At 44.1% G+C, this 14,905-nt stretch overlaps 1 protein-coding gene across 1 annotated transcript in view; it reads right to left on the bottom strand.

The window, feature by feature from the left end:
• RAB11FIP2 (RAB11 family interacting protein 2) overlaps window positions 1-14,635 on the bottom strand; it is a 110,771-nt gene extending 96,136 nt beyond the window's left edge. The window contains exon 1 of the mRNA XM_085603063.1: window positions 12,749-14,635. Coding sequence (XP_085459189.1) covers window positions 12,749-13,101 — 353 coding nt within the window. The 5' untranslated portion in view covers window positions 13,102-14,635. The remainder of the gene's footprint in view (window positions 1-12,748) is intronic.
• Between the last annotated feature and the right edge of the window lie 270 nt (window positions 14,636-14,905).

Here is a 14,905-nt window from a genome sequence, read left to right as displayed (position 1 = left end):
TCGTTTTCTTGCCTTCTAAATTGACTTCCTCTACAGTCCCTGGTCACCCCCTGGAGGTGGCGTCTTCACCCTCATGTGACACAACTAACCTCATTAAAAAAAATATGCTACACACTGGTAAAATAAGGCAAATGACAGGCATGTGAAAGATAATAAAACATTGTAAATATTCAAAAGAGAATCAAGAAGGCATGTACTGAACAGGCAATGTAGCCAGAGGCCCTGGCATCATGCTGCAAGAGAGACCCAAATTATGTGGCAGTGTTGACTAAATTATGCAGCAAGAAAAGGCACATGTTGTGGAGTAGTGCAGCACATTTTGTGCGCAGCAACACATGTCGATGCTTTTTTGAGAACTTATGATTTGTTACAGCTAGAAACAACATTTTTTTGTTCAAATCTGCAAATTATGCAGCATATGATGACAAACGCGGCAAATCCATTACTATGCTAAAACGCAGAGGCTGCAGAATCACATAATTCCATTGGCCATAAATGTAGCTCAGTGGGGTAATGCATACAATGCACAGCTGACCAAAAGGTCAGAGTTTAAATGCGATTGGGTCTGCTCGGCCTTTTATCCTTCTAAAGGAAATAAAACGAATTCCACTGAGTTGGCTAAAAACAGCATATGCTCTAAACGTGAAGAAACTGGATTTAGTGTTAAAAATGCTAAAGCTGAAAAATAAAGATGTGAAAATTCTCCATGTAGCCTGACCACACACACACACACTCTCTCTCTCTCGCGCTCTCTCTCGCACTCTGTCTCTCTCGCGCTCTCTCTCTCTCGCGCTCTCTCTCTCTCGCGCTCTCTCTTGAGTACTGCAACGTACTCGATACACAGGTGCGTTATCAGTCACAGCTTGCATTCCCACAGCAAGAAGAAAGATTTCTGCCAGATGTTGCTTCCCAAGGAAGCTCAAAACAAAAAGAAGAAACACTTCTCTAGGTCAAGAACTGTAGAATGAGAAATGGTCACCCCATACTTATCATCCAAGAAGATGCTACAAAATAAGCTTAAGAATAGAAAAAGTAGAAAGGGTTTGAATTTTCGAAAGGTTTGGAAATTTCACATTTGTTTAGAGTCCCTTGAAAATCAGCAGCGATCTGTCCTTATTAGGTCACACAACAGAGAGCTTTGTGGCCGTCTGCTGTCTAAGAACCTTTGTGTACCATACTGATACTTAGAGTTGCCTTGGATCAGCCCATTGCTTACCATTGATTGGATTTCTTGTCAATCTCATTTGCTTACTATTCATTTTAGGACTTTCCTTCCTCTTGTGTTTGACTCTGTCCTACACCACAGCTTATTAACCATCCTTTTGAATGGATGGCTTGAATTTTTCCATGGCCCCTCATCAGGGAACTACTTTTATTACTTTTTCGTTTGGGAATGCATGTGTTTCAGGGCCTCTTCCCAGCATGATACTTCCCCCCCCCCCCCCCAACATCCCCATGCCCCAGACTCTATCTTGCTGTCCCACCCAAGATAGTCTATCCCTTCAGTCTGCTCTCTTCCTGTTCTGGGCCACTGCTTTCAAAACAAGATGTTTTCAAGCGCTTTTTATATTTTTTACAAATTGATGCTCCGAGATTGACATTACTTATTCTAGGAAAAAGTAGCCGCAGCATAATGATGCAATCGTGCATAGTGGCAAATGCATGCCTATAGGTCATCAGCCTGGGGCCACTGTAGCAACATGACGCATATGTGCGCATGAATAATGATGGACGCGTGTGTATACATCATTGTTGCAGACCATTTAATTATTTTTTTTACATTTTGCCGATGCAGAAGAGATAGCTAAAATGACAGGCAAAGCCAAAAGAGGAGACCCATTGGTATTGGCAATGCTCGTATCTGATGAATGGCCATTAGGGGTTCCTCTACACATTAGTGTTTTGCATGGACTGAGTTTTTATAATTTTCGCTCTGCACAACGGCTCATTTTTTTTCAAAATGTTCAACACTTCCACAAGCTCTGTTCCACTTCATCGGTGAATCAAAGATTTTTAGGCAATGTTTTCCGATATTTGACTTGTAGATAGACACACAAATGAAGAAAATAGTGGCTCACGCATTGTTAGCTGACTAAGCAGCTATGCCACAACTGGCAGTGTTAGTGGATGGGTGCGTAAGCCTAAAGGAGGTAGCGAACAATTGGGTGTCAACTGAGAAAAACGACATGAACCCTGACCAACTGTTCAAGTTCCAGCAGCCCAAAGTGCAAGAGAACAAAGTGGAATCCATTCGGTATCTGTTAACAAATGCTACCTTCAGGCACAAGCATCACCCAAAGAATGAATGCAAGATTGATATAAATAAGGTAGGCAGTTTCTATGTCGACCTTCGTTACATATGAGCAGTCAGGCTAAAAATAGTAAAAATAATGTAGTACAGTGAAATTCATAGTAGGTCATGTACTATGATTGGCAAAATATTTTTGGTCCTGTTAGCGTAATTGGAGATGGCTTGTGTTTGTTTTTTGTAAATAATATGTACATAAATGTATATATGTATAGGGTCCATGTAGGTCCTTTTTTAATGAAATGTGCACTTGAGTGATTTGGTATGTACAAACTATTATAGATTGTTCTTTTCTTATTATGTTATAGGAGTTATGAATATCATGGCCGCCTGAGGAAGGCTGAACGCCGAAACGCGCTTAGACTGAATAAAGCCATGTTCAATATTCACTTTTTTTGTTTGATATAAGCTGTGATGTAATTGTTTGACCGAATATGCAATGATATTGTGTTCATAAAATTGTACGTTTACAAAGAAAGACTTAGAGAAAATGTGTAAGGACACTATATGAGTCTTTGAAATGTAAAAATTCTGAAAAAAATGAAATCATTTTCTAATACAAAGATATAAGTAATAAAGAAAGAAGTATAAACTAGTTCATCTCTTTGTAGTCATATTTGGTCAATGGGATTAAAAAAGTTGTTTCTGTCCCTTTGTTTGTATATTACCTCACCTTTTTAATAATTGTTTCCTATATATTTTTTCACAAACAAGCATCACCCGCAAGCTCTTGAACAAGCGGTTATCCCAGTGATCCATAGTGTAGGCCCCCTACTATCCTGGTGCATGGTGTCTGTACATAAGAAGACTTTAACAGATAATTACTGGATCACTGTGTACACATACTCCCTATGAATAAATGGCCCCATGAATTGAGAGGAACTGATGAGATTACATCACAACTGGTTTACAACCGAGATTACCCAAAGCTAACTCAACATTTCAAAGTTTCCCTGGTGTCCTCTCATGGACCCAAAGAATATGTAACTCTCTATTGATGTCAGTGACACATTTCATAACCATGGAAATGTTGACCACACGTAACCAGTACTATCAGGGGATTCTGAAATTATCCTTAGCCTCCCATTGAGGGATGATAGAATGCTGGATTTTGTGATGACCAGGTCAGACGGAGATGGAGAAGTGTGGCTCAATGGTTAGAGCGGCAGACCCTGATGCAGAGGTCTGGCCCGGGACCAGGGTTCAATTCCCCCGCCTCGGCGGGTCTTGGGCTCAAAATTCCACGGACCTGACAATTCTCGCCTCGGTGCCTATTCCAATCATGGAGTCCCACTCTGCAACTCTGGGCAATAGCTTGCTTAATCTCCACAACGGCCCCCACAACGCTAAGGATGCCTGGCCTCCACCTTGGGGGTGCCCAGGAGTGGACACCTCACAGGGAAAGCCAGGATGGGTTCCACAGCAGTATTCATACAAGCGCCTTGAGACCCTTGCGGGTGAGTAGTGCGATATACAAGTATCAATTTACAATTTTTTACGGTGCTGAACAACTGGAGGATGAATGTTTTCCCCTTCAAGATTAGTCTAGAACCAACAGTAACTGAGATACAAGTGCTTGCCTCTCCGTGAAGTAGTAGTTCACCCGGCATGGACTTGGGTTTACACTGATCCGAACTCCAAACATTGGGCAGTAAAGGAGATGCTCAAGGAGGTTATCTCAAAGGGCAGACCGGAAGGACAGAAGCATGTGTAATGGAGAGGATTCCTCGGAGATGCAACAGTCATTTCAAGTTCAGGTTGTACAAAATAAAGAAAAAGGGGCGTATCAGAAACGATGCACCTACAGCAATGTTATACTGCAGTTAACTCTCATTAATGGGCTGATCTCTTTAAAACCAGTAGTGGCTTAACAGAGTATACACAAACCAAATATGTACACACAGTGTGTAATGCCTAACTTCACAGAGGTGACAGTCAGAACACGGTCTTCATAGGTTATGTCGCAGGTCGTAGCCGAAATCTTTGGTTAATACATGCTTCAAGGGATTGTTTACAGTGCAAATAAGGTCAAAGCTGGGCTTCAATGGGGCGCCCTCCCCTCGCTGCAGACTGTGCTGTAGGAAGTGACTGGTTCTGTCGAGATTTGCAAGGTGGGTGGGTGAAAGGATTATGGGCCATATGTACGGAAGGATTTAGTATTTCCTAAAGGACCGAATCGCAATTTCGGTCCGTTAAGAAATGCTATATTGCCTTTCCATATGTACAAAGGCAGATAGGGAATCGCAAAATGCGATTTCTACCCAGTATAAATCACATTTTGCGATTCCCTTTATAGAGAATTGCAAATAGGGATTTACGCTTTCCTAAGCACATGTACAAAGCATTTCTTAAATGCAAAATGGGCATTTAGGAAATGCTATTACCATCAACCCCAAGTCAATAACCACGTGCAATTTTAAACAATGCACCTAAAATGCACATTTTAATGTGCCATATAGCACGCTTATGCCGCCATGGCATTTGTGCACTTTACATGTGCAGCACTTGCTTTTTAGGGTGCATCAATGGGGGGCCTCAGGCCCGTATGGCACCCTTGGTTTAGCATTTCATAATTTGCGATTTCCTATTAGAAATCGCAAATTTGGAAATGCAAAACCAGTTGTACCTATGGGCCTTTAAGCCCATAGTAACGAATGGTGTAGCATTTCCAAGTTGCGATTTCCTAATAGAATCGATATTTTCGTACATTCCATTTTTCATTTCCTAAGTAGCAATTTCTTAGGATTCACTATTTAGGAAATGCGAAAACAGAAATACGCACATATGGCCCAAAGTCACTCAAGCAAAGAGCACACTAATCCCCAGTCCAACTGTGCCAATTTTAGAAAGGATTTTGCCTAGTGGCTATGGTTTGAGAGTCAAGGGCACTGAAACCACTGACTGCTATTTAGACAGGGTGTGTTGTCACGACCGGGAAAGAGGCAGTAGCAGCAGGTTCCCTTCTTTCTTCAAAATGATAAGCATAACTTGCCTCAGTCAGGCAAGAGCATCTCCGACATTCAGTCCCACATCAATCACACCTCAAATACTGGCAGACGTAGGAGCCCTTCAACCTCGCTGATAACTCAGATACTTTCCCAATAAACCAGTATCCGCTAACACAACAGGGAAAAAAATAACCTCCAAAGATTCCACCCACCGGATATTCAAGTCAGGAACAATAGGCCAGCGGGAGCAACCAAATTCCCAGAGGTCGCAGACGGAGGGCAGTAATGGAAACGCCACAATGGCTCAAAATATAAGGGGAGTGGTTGGTATTCCCACACCCTGCAAGTACCAATACAGCAGGCACTGGTAATTTAGAGTTGCGGGAATACCAGCCTACTGCAAATATACCCCCCGAGAACAGAGAATCACATATGGGCCATGGCGTTTCCACATATTTTCCCTAAGTCCTCTTATCACCTGCGGTTTTCGTCAGCTGAGATTAGGTGAAATGTCCCCAAACAATTTTTTAGAAGAAGTGGTATTCACGTGATAATTGGAATTTCCAATGCGCTATGTGTAATTCCCATTTCTGCCCACATCAGAAATTATTTATATGTCACTCGTTTTGAGCGCCTTGGAGGTGAGGCAAGCATTAGTATAACCTTGAACTAGCATACTCTTGAACAAAGCATTACTAAAGTCAACACCATATTCACAAATCACTTAAGGCAACGCTTGGTACCCCATGCTTCCCACTTGGCCCCCCTTCTTGGATTCCCCACTTACTACGGGTAGCAGGGATTGCCCAAGATGGTTAGCTCTAGTTATGCTCAGTTTGAGTATCCTGGCTTGTAGTACTGATAAAAAAGTAGACGTAAAGCCTCAACATAAATGTGGCAGAGAATGGCAATACTTAATTTTGGATAACTATAATTACTTAAATGTTGTGGTTAGTTAGTTTTTACTTTAAATAAATAAGGGTTAACTGTCAGATTTCCCTAATTTCTTTTAATATATTTTAATTGAGAGGAATTAAGCGTTGGGGTATATTATTTAATTTAAATTAATCTAAATTAAGTATAAAGTATAGGATATAAATCAAATATAGTTTAAATACTTTAAAACAATTACGTGTGAGGGTAAATAAATAGATTTGTTTAAGTTCATTATGGTTAGGTTTGACATTTGAGTTAGGGTGAAGTTATTTTAAAAAGACTGAAATAGTTATAGTTAATAATTTAACATATTTAAAATTAAATCACTTAAGTGCAGCTCTTCTAAACGAGATTCAGCCGCATTTCATTGAATTTCCTGCTATCTATAAATGTCTCGTCCGAAGAAACAGCACTCATTGCCCATTATAGTATGTATTGTTTCATGGTATCATGATTTTATTGGGATTATTTACAGGCCACGAATGCCAAAGGGTATTGGAGCCTTTATCTCATATAAAACAGTGTAGCTTAAAAGTCCACTGTTGGTAAATACAGTATGGTACTGTCTTTTACGCATATAAATCCAATGAAAAAAGATGAAAAACAATAAAAGGGAGGAGGTATCTGAATTCAGGAAGACAAGGAGCAGGTAGGCTGGCTTTCCTGAATTCACACGTCTCGACATTCCTAAAGAAAGCAGTAAAATGACGTTTCCGCTGAAGGCGGTGCAGCCACAGTGGTCTGCAGAAGATGAGTCCGTGAACACATGCTATACTGCGCCTGTGCAAGATGTTGTTGGCGACAATCGTACCGCACATCCCTTAAAAGGTACATTTCACTCTGTCTGCATGGGTTTCAGTCCTGCTATTGGGAGTCATCCCTCTGCGGTGTTTACCGGTTGCCAAGTACAGGCCGCAAGGCAGGCTGGAGGTATTCCAGAGGGCAGCCAGTCTGTGGCAGCTACGTTTGTTTGCCAACAGGCTGGATAAAACAGGTCGGCGGAGCTTGTTTGCATACTACCTCGCCAAACAGGCCCTACCTGTCACACCTGATGGGACAATAGCTCCGCTGTACACGGGACCCATTGTGTATACTTGGAAACAAATAAGCACCGTGGCTTCAGTATGTGCTGCAGCGATCAGCGTGTGGGCCTGCAAGTGGAACAATCGAATTCCGGCACAGATGACTCGTCCTTTCAACTCAATAAAATAGGTACCGCAGAGTTGGAAGTGCGCTCGTAGCAGGACCACTCTGACATTTACCTGGTAGCCAGCAGGTTAGTGGGCTGCTTTCAGAGCTGAATTGATTGCCAAGACCTAACAGTGTGCTATCACCCCATTCTAATCCCGACTCGGGCACTGTGGGGCTGGTTTAAACATTTTTGCACGGGTTCGTTTTGGTTTAAAGTCAATGCAGCACATTTCTTGATGAAATTGAGTCCATCTAGGTCTGTTGACCACATTTCATGAGGAAGGATTGGATCTCATCCAAAGGGGGGCCAGACACCCTCTTTCATTTCCATAAGCGACTAAGAAAGGGCTGTGGTCTACCAATCTGTAGGCTTTAGCAGTGCTTTAAATGGGCCAGTACTGTCCGGTACAGAGTACCGGCACTTTTTTATTTTGAGAGTGAGAGTACCGGCCCTTCTCAAGAGAAAAGCTATACTTTTATTTGGAGAGTACCGGCACTTCTCAGAAACAAGCAGGTACTCTTGTACAGAGTACCTGCACTTCTATTTTTCCATTTCAAGCACTGGGCTTTAGAGGCATCAAAGATAAGAATCCGGCACCATATTACCTATGAAGGTGAAAAGAAACTCCTTTATTAACCAATGTGACTTTTATCCCATTCGTGGACCTGAAGCAAGAATAGCAGCTCTGGAAACAGTTGTATACCTCCACATAACTCTACAATTTCTTTGCATACTTTGCATTTGGCGATCTTGCTACCATAGTAGTTTTGAAACGAGCCAATAGTATGTACGCTCGGGTCTACCATTCTGTTTTATGAGCACCAGTGCAATTATATGGTGTTTTGGTGGTTTCAGTAGGTGCCATTTATAAAGGACCAAGATACATATCTGTTTGGGGTGTTCACAAAATATGGCATTTGTTACAAAACTAGTTCTAAATGTGATAGGGGAAAAAAACGCAAGTGGATTGACGGTTTCCAGTTATAGGCAAAGCTTCACTTGAGCAGAGTGCCTTGTTGAGCAAGCCAGACCTACCAAGCAAGTAAGGCTGGTTAACTGTTCATTAGAAAGCAGTATTTCATCATGAAAAATTGCCAGGTTTCCAATCACCAGACTCCAGTACTGGGGTTCTATGGTTGGGACAGAAATTTTGAGTGTAGGAAGCAATCATTACCTATTGATTTTCTTAGCCCACTCCTAAAAATACATTCACCACAATGCATGAGAGTAGGAGGCAACCATTACCTATTGAGTTTCTTTGCCTAACTCTCTCGATTTCATGTCAATGCTAAAAGGAATGTTTCTCTAGCCACGGAATGTCATTCTTTTCATTAGTATTGGATGTGGTAGTTCAACTTTTACTAGGGGTTTCACATATTTCCTTCATGTGAGGGAAATTAAGCTACTTCGTTACTTTACAACCATTTTGGAAATTGACCCAAAAACACTGGATAAGTATTTGTTTGCCCCAGAAAACAGAGGAATGAAGCTTGCATTGGTTTTTGCCAACATGTCCCCAACAGCATTTAATTATTTGTTAAGTTATTTACCTAGAAGCCACCACCAACCATGCTTAAGCAGCCACACAACACTGCCAGGGTCCTACAACATTCCTCAAATAAAAAAACAAATAAGAATATTGGAAATTCCGTTGTAAGCAATCTCAATCATTCCCCAGTCGCCCTATTCTTCATCCTTCTCAGTTTTACCTTCACTATAGCCAGGCCTAAGGGAACTGATAAAGTAATATATATAGCAAACAGTGCTTTAAATGGGCCGGTACGGAGTACCAGCACTTTTTTATTATGGGAGGGAGAGTACCGGCACTTCTCAAGAGAAATGCTATACTTTTAATTGGAGAGTACCGGCACTTCTCAGAAACAAGCAGGTACTCTGGTACAGAGTACCTGCACTTCTATTTTTCCATTTCAAGCACTGGTAGCAAATAAGATCAAACTGTCTAGTCTTGAAGTGGAGCCATGCCCAGCACCTTACATCAACCAATCATCGATAGTACTTGCTTCAGATATTGAAAACCTAATCAATGCAGGAAACGGTGTAGGCCCTCAAATGAGTAAAAACTGTGACTATGTAAAACCTATACTTAAAGGGCTACATTCGCTCATGGCACACAATAGCAGAGAAACGAAAATTATGTTGTTTACGGTAATCAGGAAAAAGGATACAGGCGAAAACCCTCCAGCTCTACACCATTATATTCCAATGTGGAATCTTCAATCTACCAAAGCACATGCCTTTTACCAAAGGATGCTCAAATTGTAAAGACATACGGGCAGACCCAGCTGAGTACAGGGCCACATGTTGTGAAATGCTAAGAAGTCATCAAGCAGAACACAGGGAACCTCGGAAAAGGGAACTTTTCAAACAAGTCAACAAGGGAACTTGGACTACAAGATGCAAGCTCTCAGTTGTACTATGTTGCTTATATTAAAAATGCAAATAAAGATTTTTTTTTAAAAGAAGATGCAAGCTCTCAGTAACGTGCAATGGCTAAGCTCCAAAGGTTCACAGTCCCAGCACAAATTACATCACCACCAGCCCAAATACTAAATAAAAACTCCAAACAGTGGCATAGCCACGTCTACTCGAAAATCCAGTTTGATAACACAGAGGTTAGTTCTCCATCCACATCAATGTTCACTAAATTCAGTGCTAACCCTGTTCACAACTGTTGCACGTCAAAGTAGTCTGAAGTAATCACAAGGTAACAAGATACTAGTGAAGAGACCTAGAATACATTTTTTTAAAACACATCTTTTTACATTAAAATGTCAGTAGAGAACACGTGCTTTGTGTTGCCATGCTTAACAAAATCAGTGCTCAGGAACGGGGAGGACATATTTAGGGATATTGAGTTTATAGAGGAATCTATGGGGTAGAGATGGATTTTGGGGACATTGTATTTATAGAGGGAAGATAAAGGAATGGAGGGATTTTGGGGCAATAAGTTTATACAGAGAACAAATGGGTACGGAGGGACGTTCGGACATTGAGTTTATCGAGGTATCACAGGGGCACAGATGGATTTTGAGGGACAGCAGCTCAGATGAGTGATTTAGCTCTGCAGACCATCTGACAGTATAATACTGGGGTCACTTGTGGCCCCCATGTTTGAAGCGAGTGAACTCCAGAGGTGCGAGGTCACTGCACTTAAGGATCGAACACTGGAGCACATCACGGGGGGGGGGGAGAGGGGGGTGGTGGTGGTGGTGAGGAGACGATGCTGAATGATACTCAGGTCTTGCTGAGTGATGATGATGTGGTGGTGTACTAGTGCAAAGCCGATGCTGAGTGATACTGATGTGGCGCTGAGTGATGCTGTGGTGGTGCTGAGTGAGGCTGTGGTGGCCCTGAGTGAGGCTGTGGTGGCCCTGAGTTTGTTACACTGTGCTTAAAAACTTGTGTAAGGGGAGCTGATTTCCGTGTGAAGATGCCCTTGGTTCAAGTTTGCTCTATAATTAAGCGGGACAAGCAAGCAGGTGTGGCCTAATGTAATGTAATCGGACAATATCAGGTGAAAGCACTACGTATTCACAGCTCAGGGAGTGCTTCTTCTTTTGACAAATCTCCTCATATCACACCCGTTGCGGCTAGGGCTGCGGATGTTAGAACTGGGTAACTAGGTTAGAATATCGGCTCAGGCGCAGCATCTTGTGATTCCGTGCAAATCGCTTCATTACACTGTGCTTAAAAACTGTTGTGTAAGGGGAGCTGATTTCCGTGTGAAGCTCTATAATGCCCTTGGTTCCAGTTTGCGCTATAATTAAGCGGGACAGGCAAGCGGGTGTGGCCTAATGTAATGCAATCGGACAATATCAGGTGAAAGCACTAAGTATTCACAGCTCAGGGAGTGCTTCTTCTTATGACAAATCTCCTAATATCACACCCGTTGCAGCTAGGACTGCGGATGTTAGAACTGGGTAACTAGGTTAGAATCTCGGCTCAGGCGCAGCATCTTGTGATTCCGTGCAAATCGCTTTGTTACACTGTGCTTAAAAACTGTTGTGTAAGGGGAGCTGATTTCCGTGTGAAGCGCTATAATGCCCTTGGTTCAAGTTTACGCTATAATTATGCGGGACAGGCAAGCGGGTGTGGCCTAATGTAATGTAATCAGACAATATCAGGTGAAAGCACTACGTATTCACAGCTCAGGGAATGCTTCTTCTTATGACAAATCTCCTAATATCACACCCGTTGCGGCTAAGGCCTTGGTTCAAGTTTACGCTATAATTATGCGGGACAGGCAAGCGGGTGTGGCCTAATGTAATCGGACAATATCAGGTGAAAGCACTAAGCCCGGGAGTTGTGTGCGCGCGCGCTAAAAGGATCTGTTTTCAATTATCGCGCCCTTGTCTGGGCACGATAATTGAAAACAGATGTGGCCTGTGGGGGTAACCGCAAGCAATAGGCCGTGGGCGGAGCAAAGGCAGGACATGCACCCGCTTTTGCCCAATTGCGTGCTGTCTTTCTTAGAAAGACGGACACAAAGCCCAATAGCCTGCCACGAAAACAATACCACACGCACAAGCGTGTTGTGAGATTTCAAAAGCCCTTACATAAAGTCTTCACCAGAACGCGCTGTTACAGACTCGAACTAAAAAGGACACTAGCGACAAGGATGGAGCAAGACAGAAACGGAGTAGGTAGCGAGCAGCAGTAATTAAAGGGGGGCAGTATCTGAAAAGAATCAAGTACTGGTGGAAAGTGAAAAGTCAGGGTAGCCCGGTAATGAGTAAAATAGAGATGGAATCCAGTGAATGTGGCGAGGAGGGTTACAAGGGCTAGAAGAATGCCAGGAGCTTACGACACGGACAGCTCACCCCTCTCCGACAACCCTCCACATATGCCTTTGCTTGATCTTTATATTTGGAGTCCACAGGCTGAAAAGGAAGGTAGTGTTAGTTAAAGCTAGAGAGGCAGGTAGGTTAAATCACCTTCATTTCTAAAGGAGGTCTAACTTCTGAGATAGTTCAAGAAAGAGTGGTCCTCACATTGCTGAGACAATATCATACCACAGGCCTTCATAGGTGACTGCTCCTTGGAAGTCTCATTTCTCTTGGGCCAATGAGAGGGCGTGTGGGGGGGATACGAGGTGCAGACTCGGGACCTTTTCACTCTAGGAAGTCAGGACCTTGGACTTCAAAGTAACAGTGGGTCAATGAAGGAGTGCATTTTGTGTCTGGTGAACTTTGAGGAAAAATAAAGTAGGAGTGCCTAAAGAATCATTACAGCATATTAAAGTGTGAGCGAGTGAGTACCTAGGGTAGAGAGTAGAGTGCTTACAGGGAGCAGCAGTGAGAGGAAAATGTAAATGCTCTAACATTTCAGAGCAGCAGCACTTACTCAGTTTTCTTTCTTTGCTTGTCCTCGAAGATGTCATTGAGGCTGATGACCGACTGCCCTAGGAACTTGTCAAGGCCCACCAGTGAGCGATGCATGACAATGAGATGTAAATCATACCGCTCTGGAGTGCCCGGCACCAGCAGCCCTGGCAGCTCGAAGGAGGCCTCCTCCTTCCATATAGGGCTCAGGCTCTTCTCAGCCACTGAGGTCGAGTACTTCTCCTTGCCCAACTGAATAATGGTGTAGGCATCATTGGTGGCTCCCTTACCCTTAGCTGGAAGATTGCGGGACTCCAGAACCGTCACCTGCACGTGGGTGGGGAACCACTTCTGGGTCTGCTCTGCTAAAGACATGGTGGAGCGTCCTGTTGGGCCAACAATGGAAGCTGTCCCAAGTTTAATCAATACCCACTGGGGTCAACCAGAAAGCTGCTGCAGAACCTCCCAGTTAGGCAACAATCTGGTGGCCATTCACCTTTTAACCCACAGCCTGGCAAGCATCTAAAATCTCAGTCACCCTATGTACTTAGGTTCACCCTCACAATCAACACCACATCTGGTAGTCCACCTTCAACCTATGCGGTAGCCTGATCAACTAGAGACGAAACAGTTCATAAGCCGTCCTGTCAACTCTTACCCCACCAGTCACCGCACTACACGGTCCATGCACTGCTATCCGGTCAGCCTTGAGACCGCCAATCACCCCACTACCGGCTGATCAGCTTATCATCATGTTACTATAAACGTCAAACAACGAAACGTACAGAAGCCATGGAAATCGTTTGGCCTTTATTTCATGAACATATTCCGGTAAAATCTATCAGAAATAGTCACTACATATCTTATTAGGTTATCCCAAAGAACTGGGGAAGGCAAATATTAAAAATTAAGGGACCAGGGTTTTATTGACACTTGAGACGGCTGTAGGGTGGCCTTTTGAAGGAAGTCAAATATATGTTATTGGCAGGAACACCAATCGCTCTTTTTGGAGTGTGGCACCCTCCTTGGCGCAGAGCCACCTGCTAAACGCAGCATTTGCCCGTACAATGGACGGCAACACTACATTCCAAATCTAGAGGTACGGATTAAAAGGCAATCGCCTTGACTATGGGAAGGTGGGGTGACCCGCAGCCTTACCCAGTGTCCAACAGGGTTAGCTCGCGAAAAAAACGGCTAGAGTCAATTCAGGTCACCGAGCAAGAATCCTAAAGTGCACTCACTCACCCAGGAGCGCCGTGAGACCGAGTAAACATACAAGGTAGAACATGGTCGTCATCAGGGGCCTCCCAAGCAAAACAGGACAAGCACGGAAGGCGTTTGTCCTACCGTGCTCGGGTGTCACCATCCCTTCTAGATGGGACGCTCTGCCCCTGTGCTGCCAGCGATCCCCTTTCACACCCCCTTCAGGCTCCAAGACACCGCCTGGGCACTCCGCCCACATCTATCCCTGGAACCCCCTGGCTGTGTTATAACTCACACCTCTGTCCTTGGGCTGTAAACAAAGATAAAACCAAGGTACTCATGCCTGGTCCCACCACCACGTCTGTTCCTGTTGTCTCCACCCTGAGACCCTTACGTCCCTGTGCTGTCCCCGGCCCCCACCGTAATCCTATTGTTCCTATTCGTCTCTACCTCTCTGTGTCTTATTGTCCGCCCCACCCTCCGCTCCCCTTGAGTCCAGGTCCCCACCTGTCTGCAACCCCTCTGTCTCGAGGACACCAGTTTGACCCCACCGTTCGAACACAAGAACACCCCCCTCCCACCCCCACCGGACCCCTTTCTGCACCACCAACCGCCTCTGTCACCGGCCGCTGAGCTGTCAGCTGGCGCACTGTCACTAGCTGCAAGCAGCCTGGATGCCTGCACTTCCTGGTCCCATGCAAACACCAACTCGCGCTGGTTGTAACCCTGTCGTTGATTGGTTGGTCGTGCAGGCTGTCCCTGCTTCCCATTGGTTTTAATCCCAGCCCCAGCCCACTTGGCCTTCATCCTCTAGCTCCCTCTCGGTGGAGGTCGGTTCTCCCTTATGATTGGGTGCCTCGGCGCCGCTGGCAACCGCAGTACAGTGAGATTAAACAGGCATTCCAGCCTCGTGCCAGCGCAGCAAGGGCAGCCTGTGTTTCAAGTTCAGGAATTTCACTGGCGGATCCAGTGGTAC

This window comes from Triturus cristatus, chromosome 1_2, assembly GCF_964204655.1.
Source record: "Triturus cristatus chromosome 1_2, aTriCri1.1, whole genome shotgun sequence".
Lineage (NCBI taxonomy): Eukaryota > Metazoa > Chordata > Amphibia > Caudata > Salamandridae > Triturus > Triturus cristatus.
This window is presented reverse-complemented; position numbering and strand designations above follow the sequence as displayed.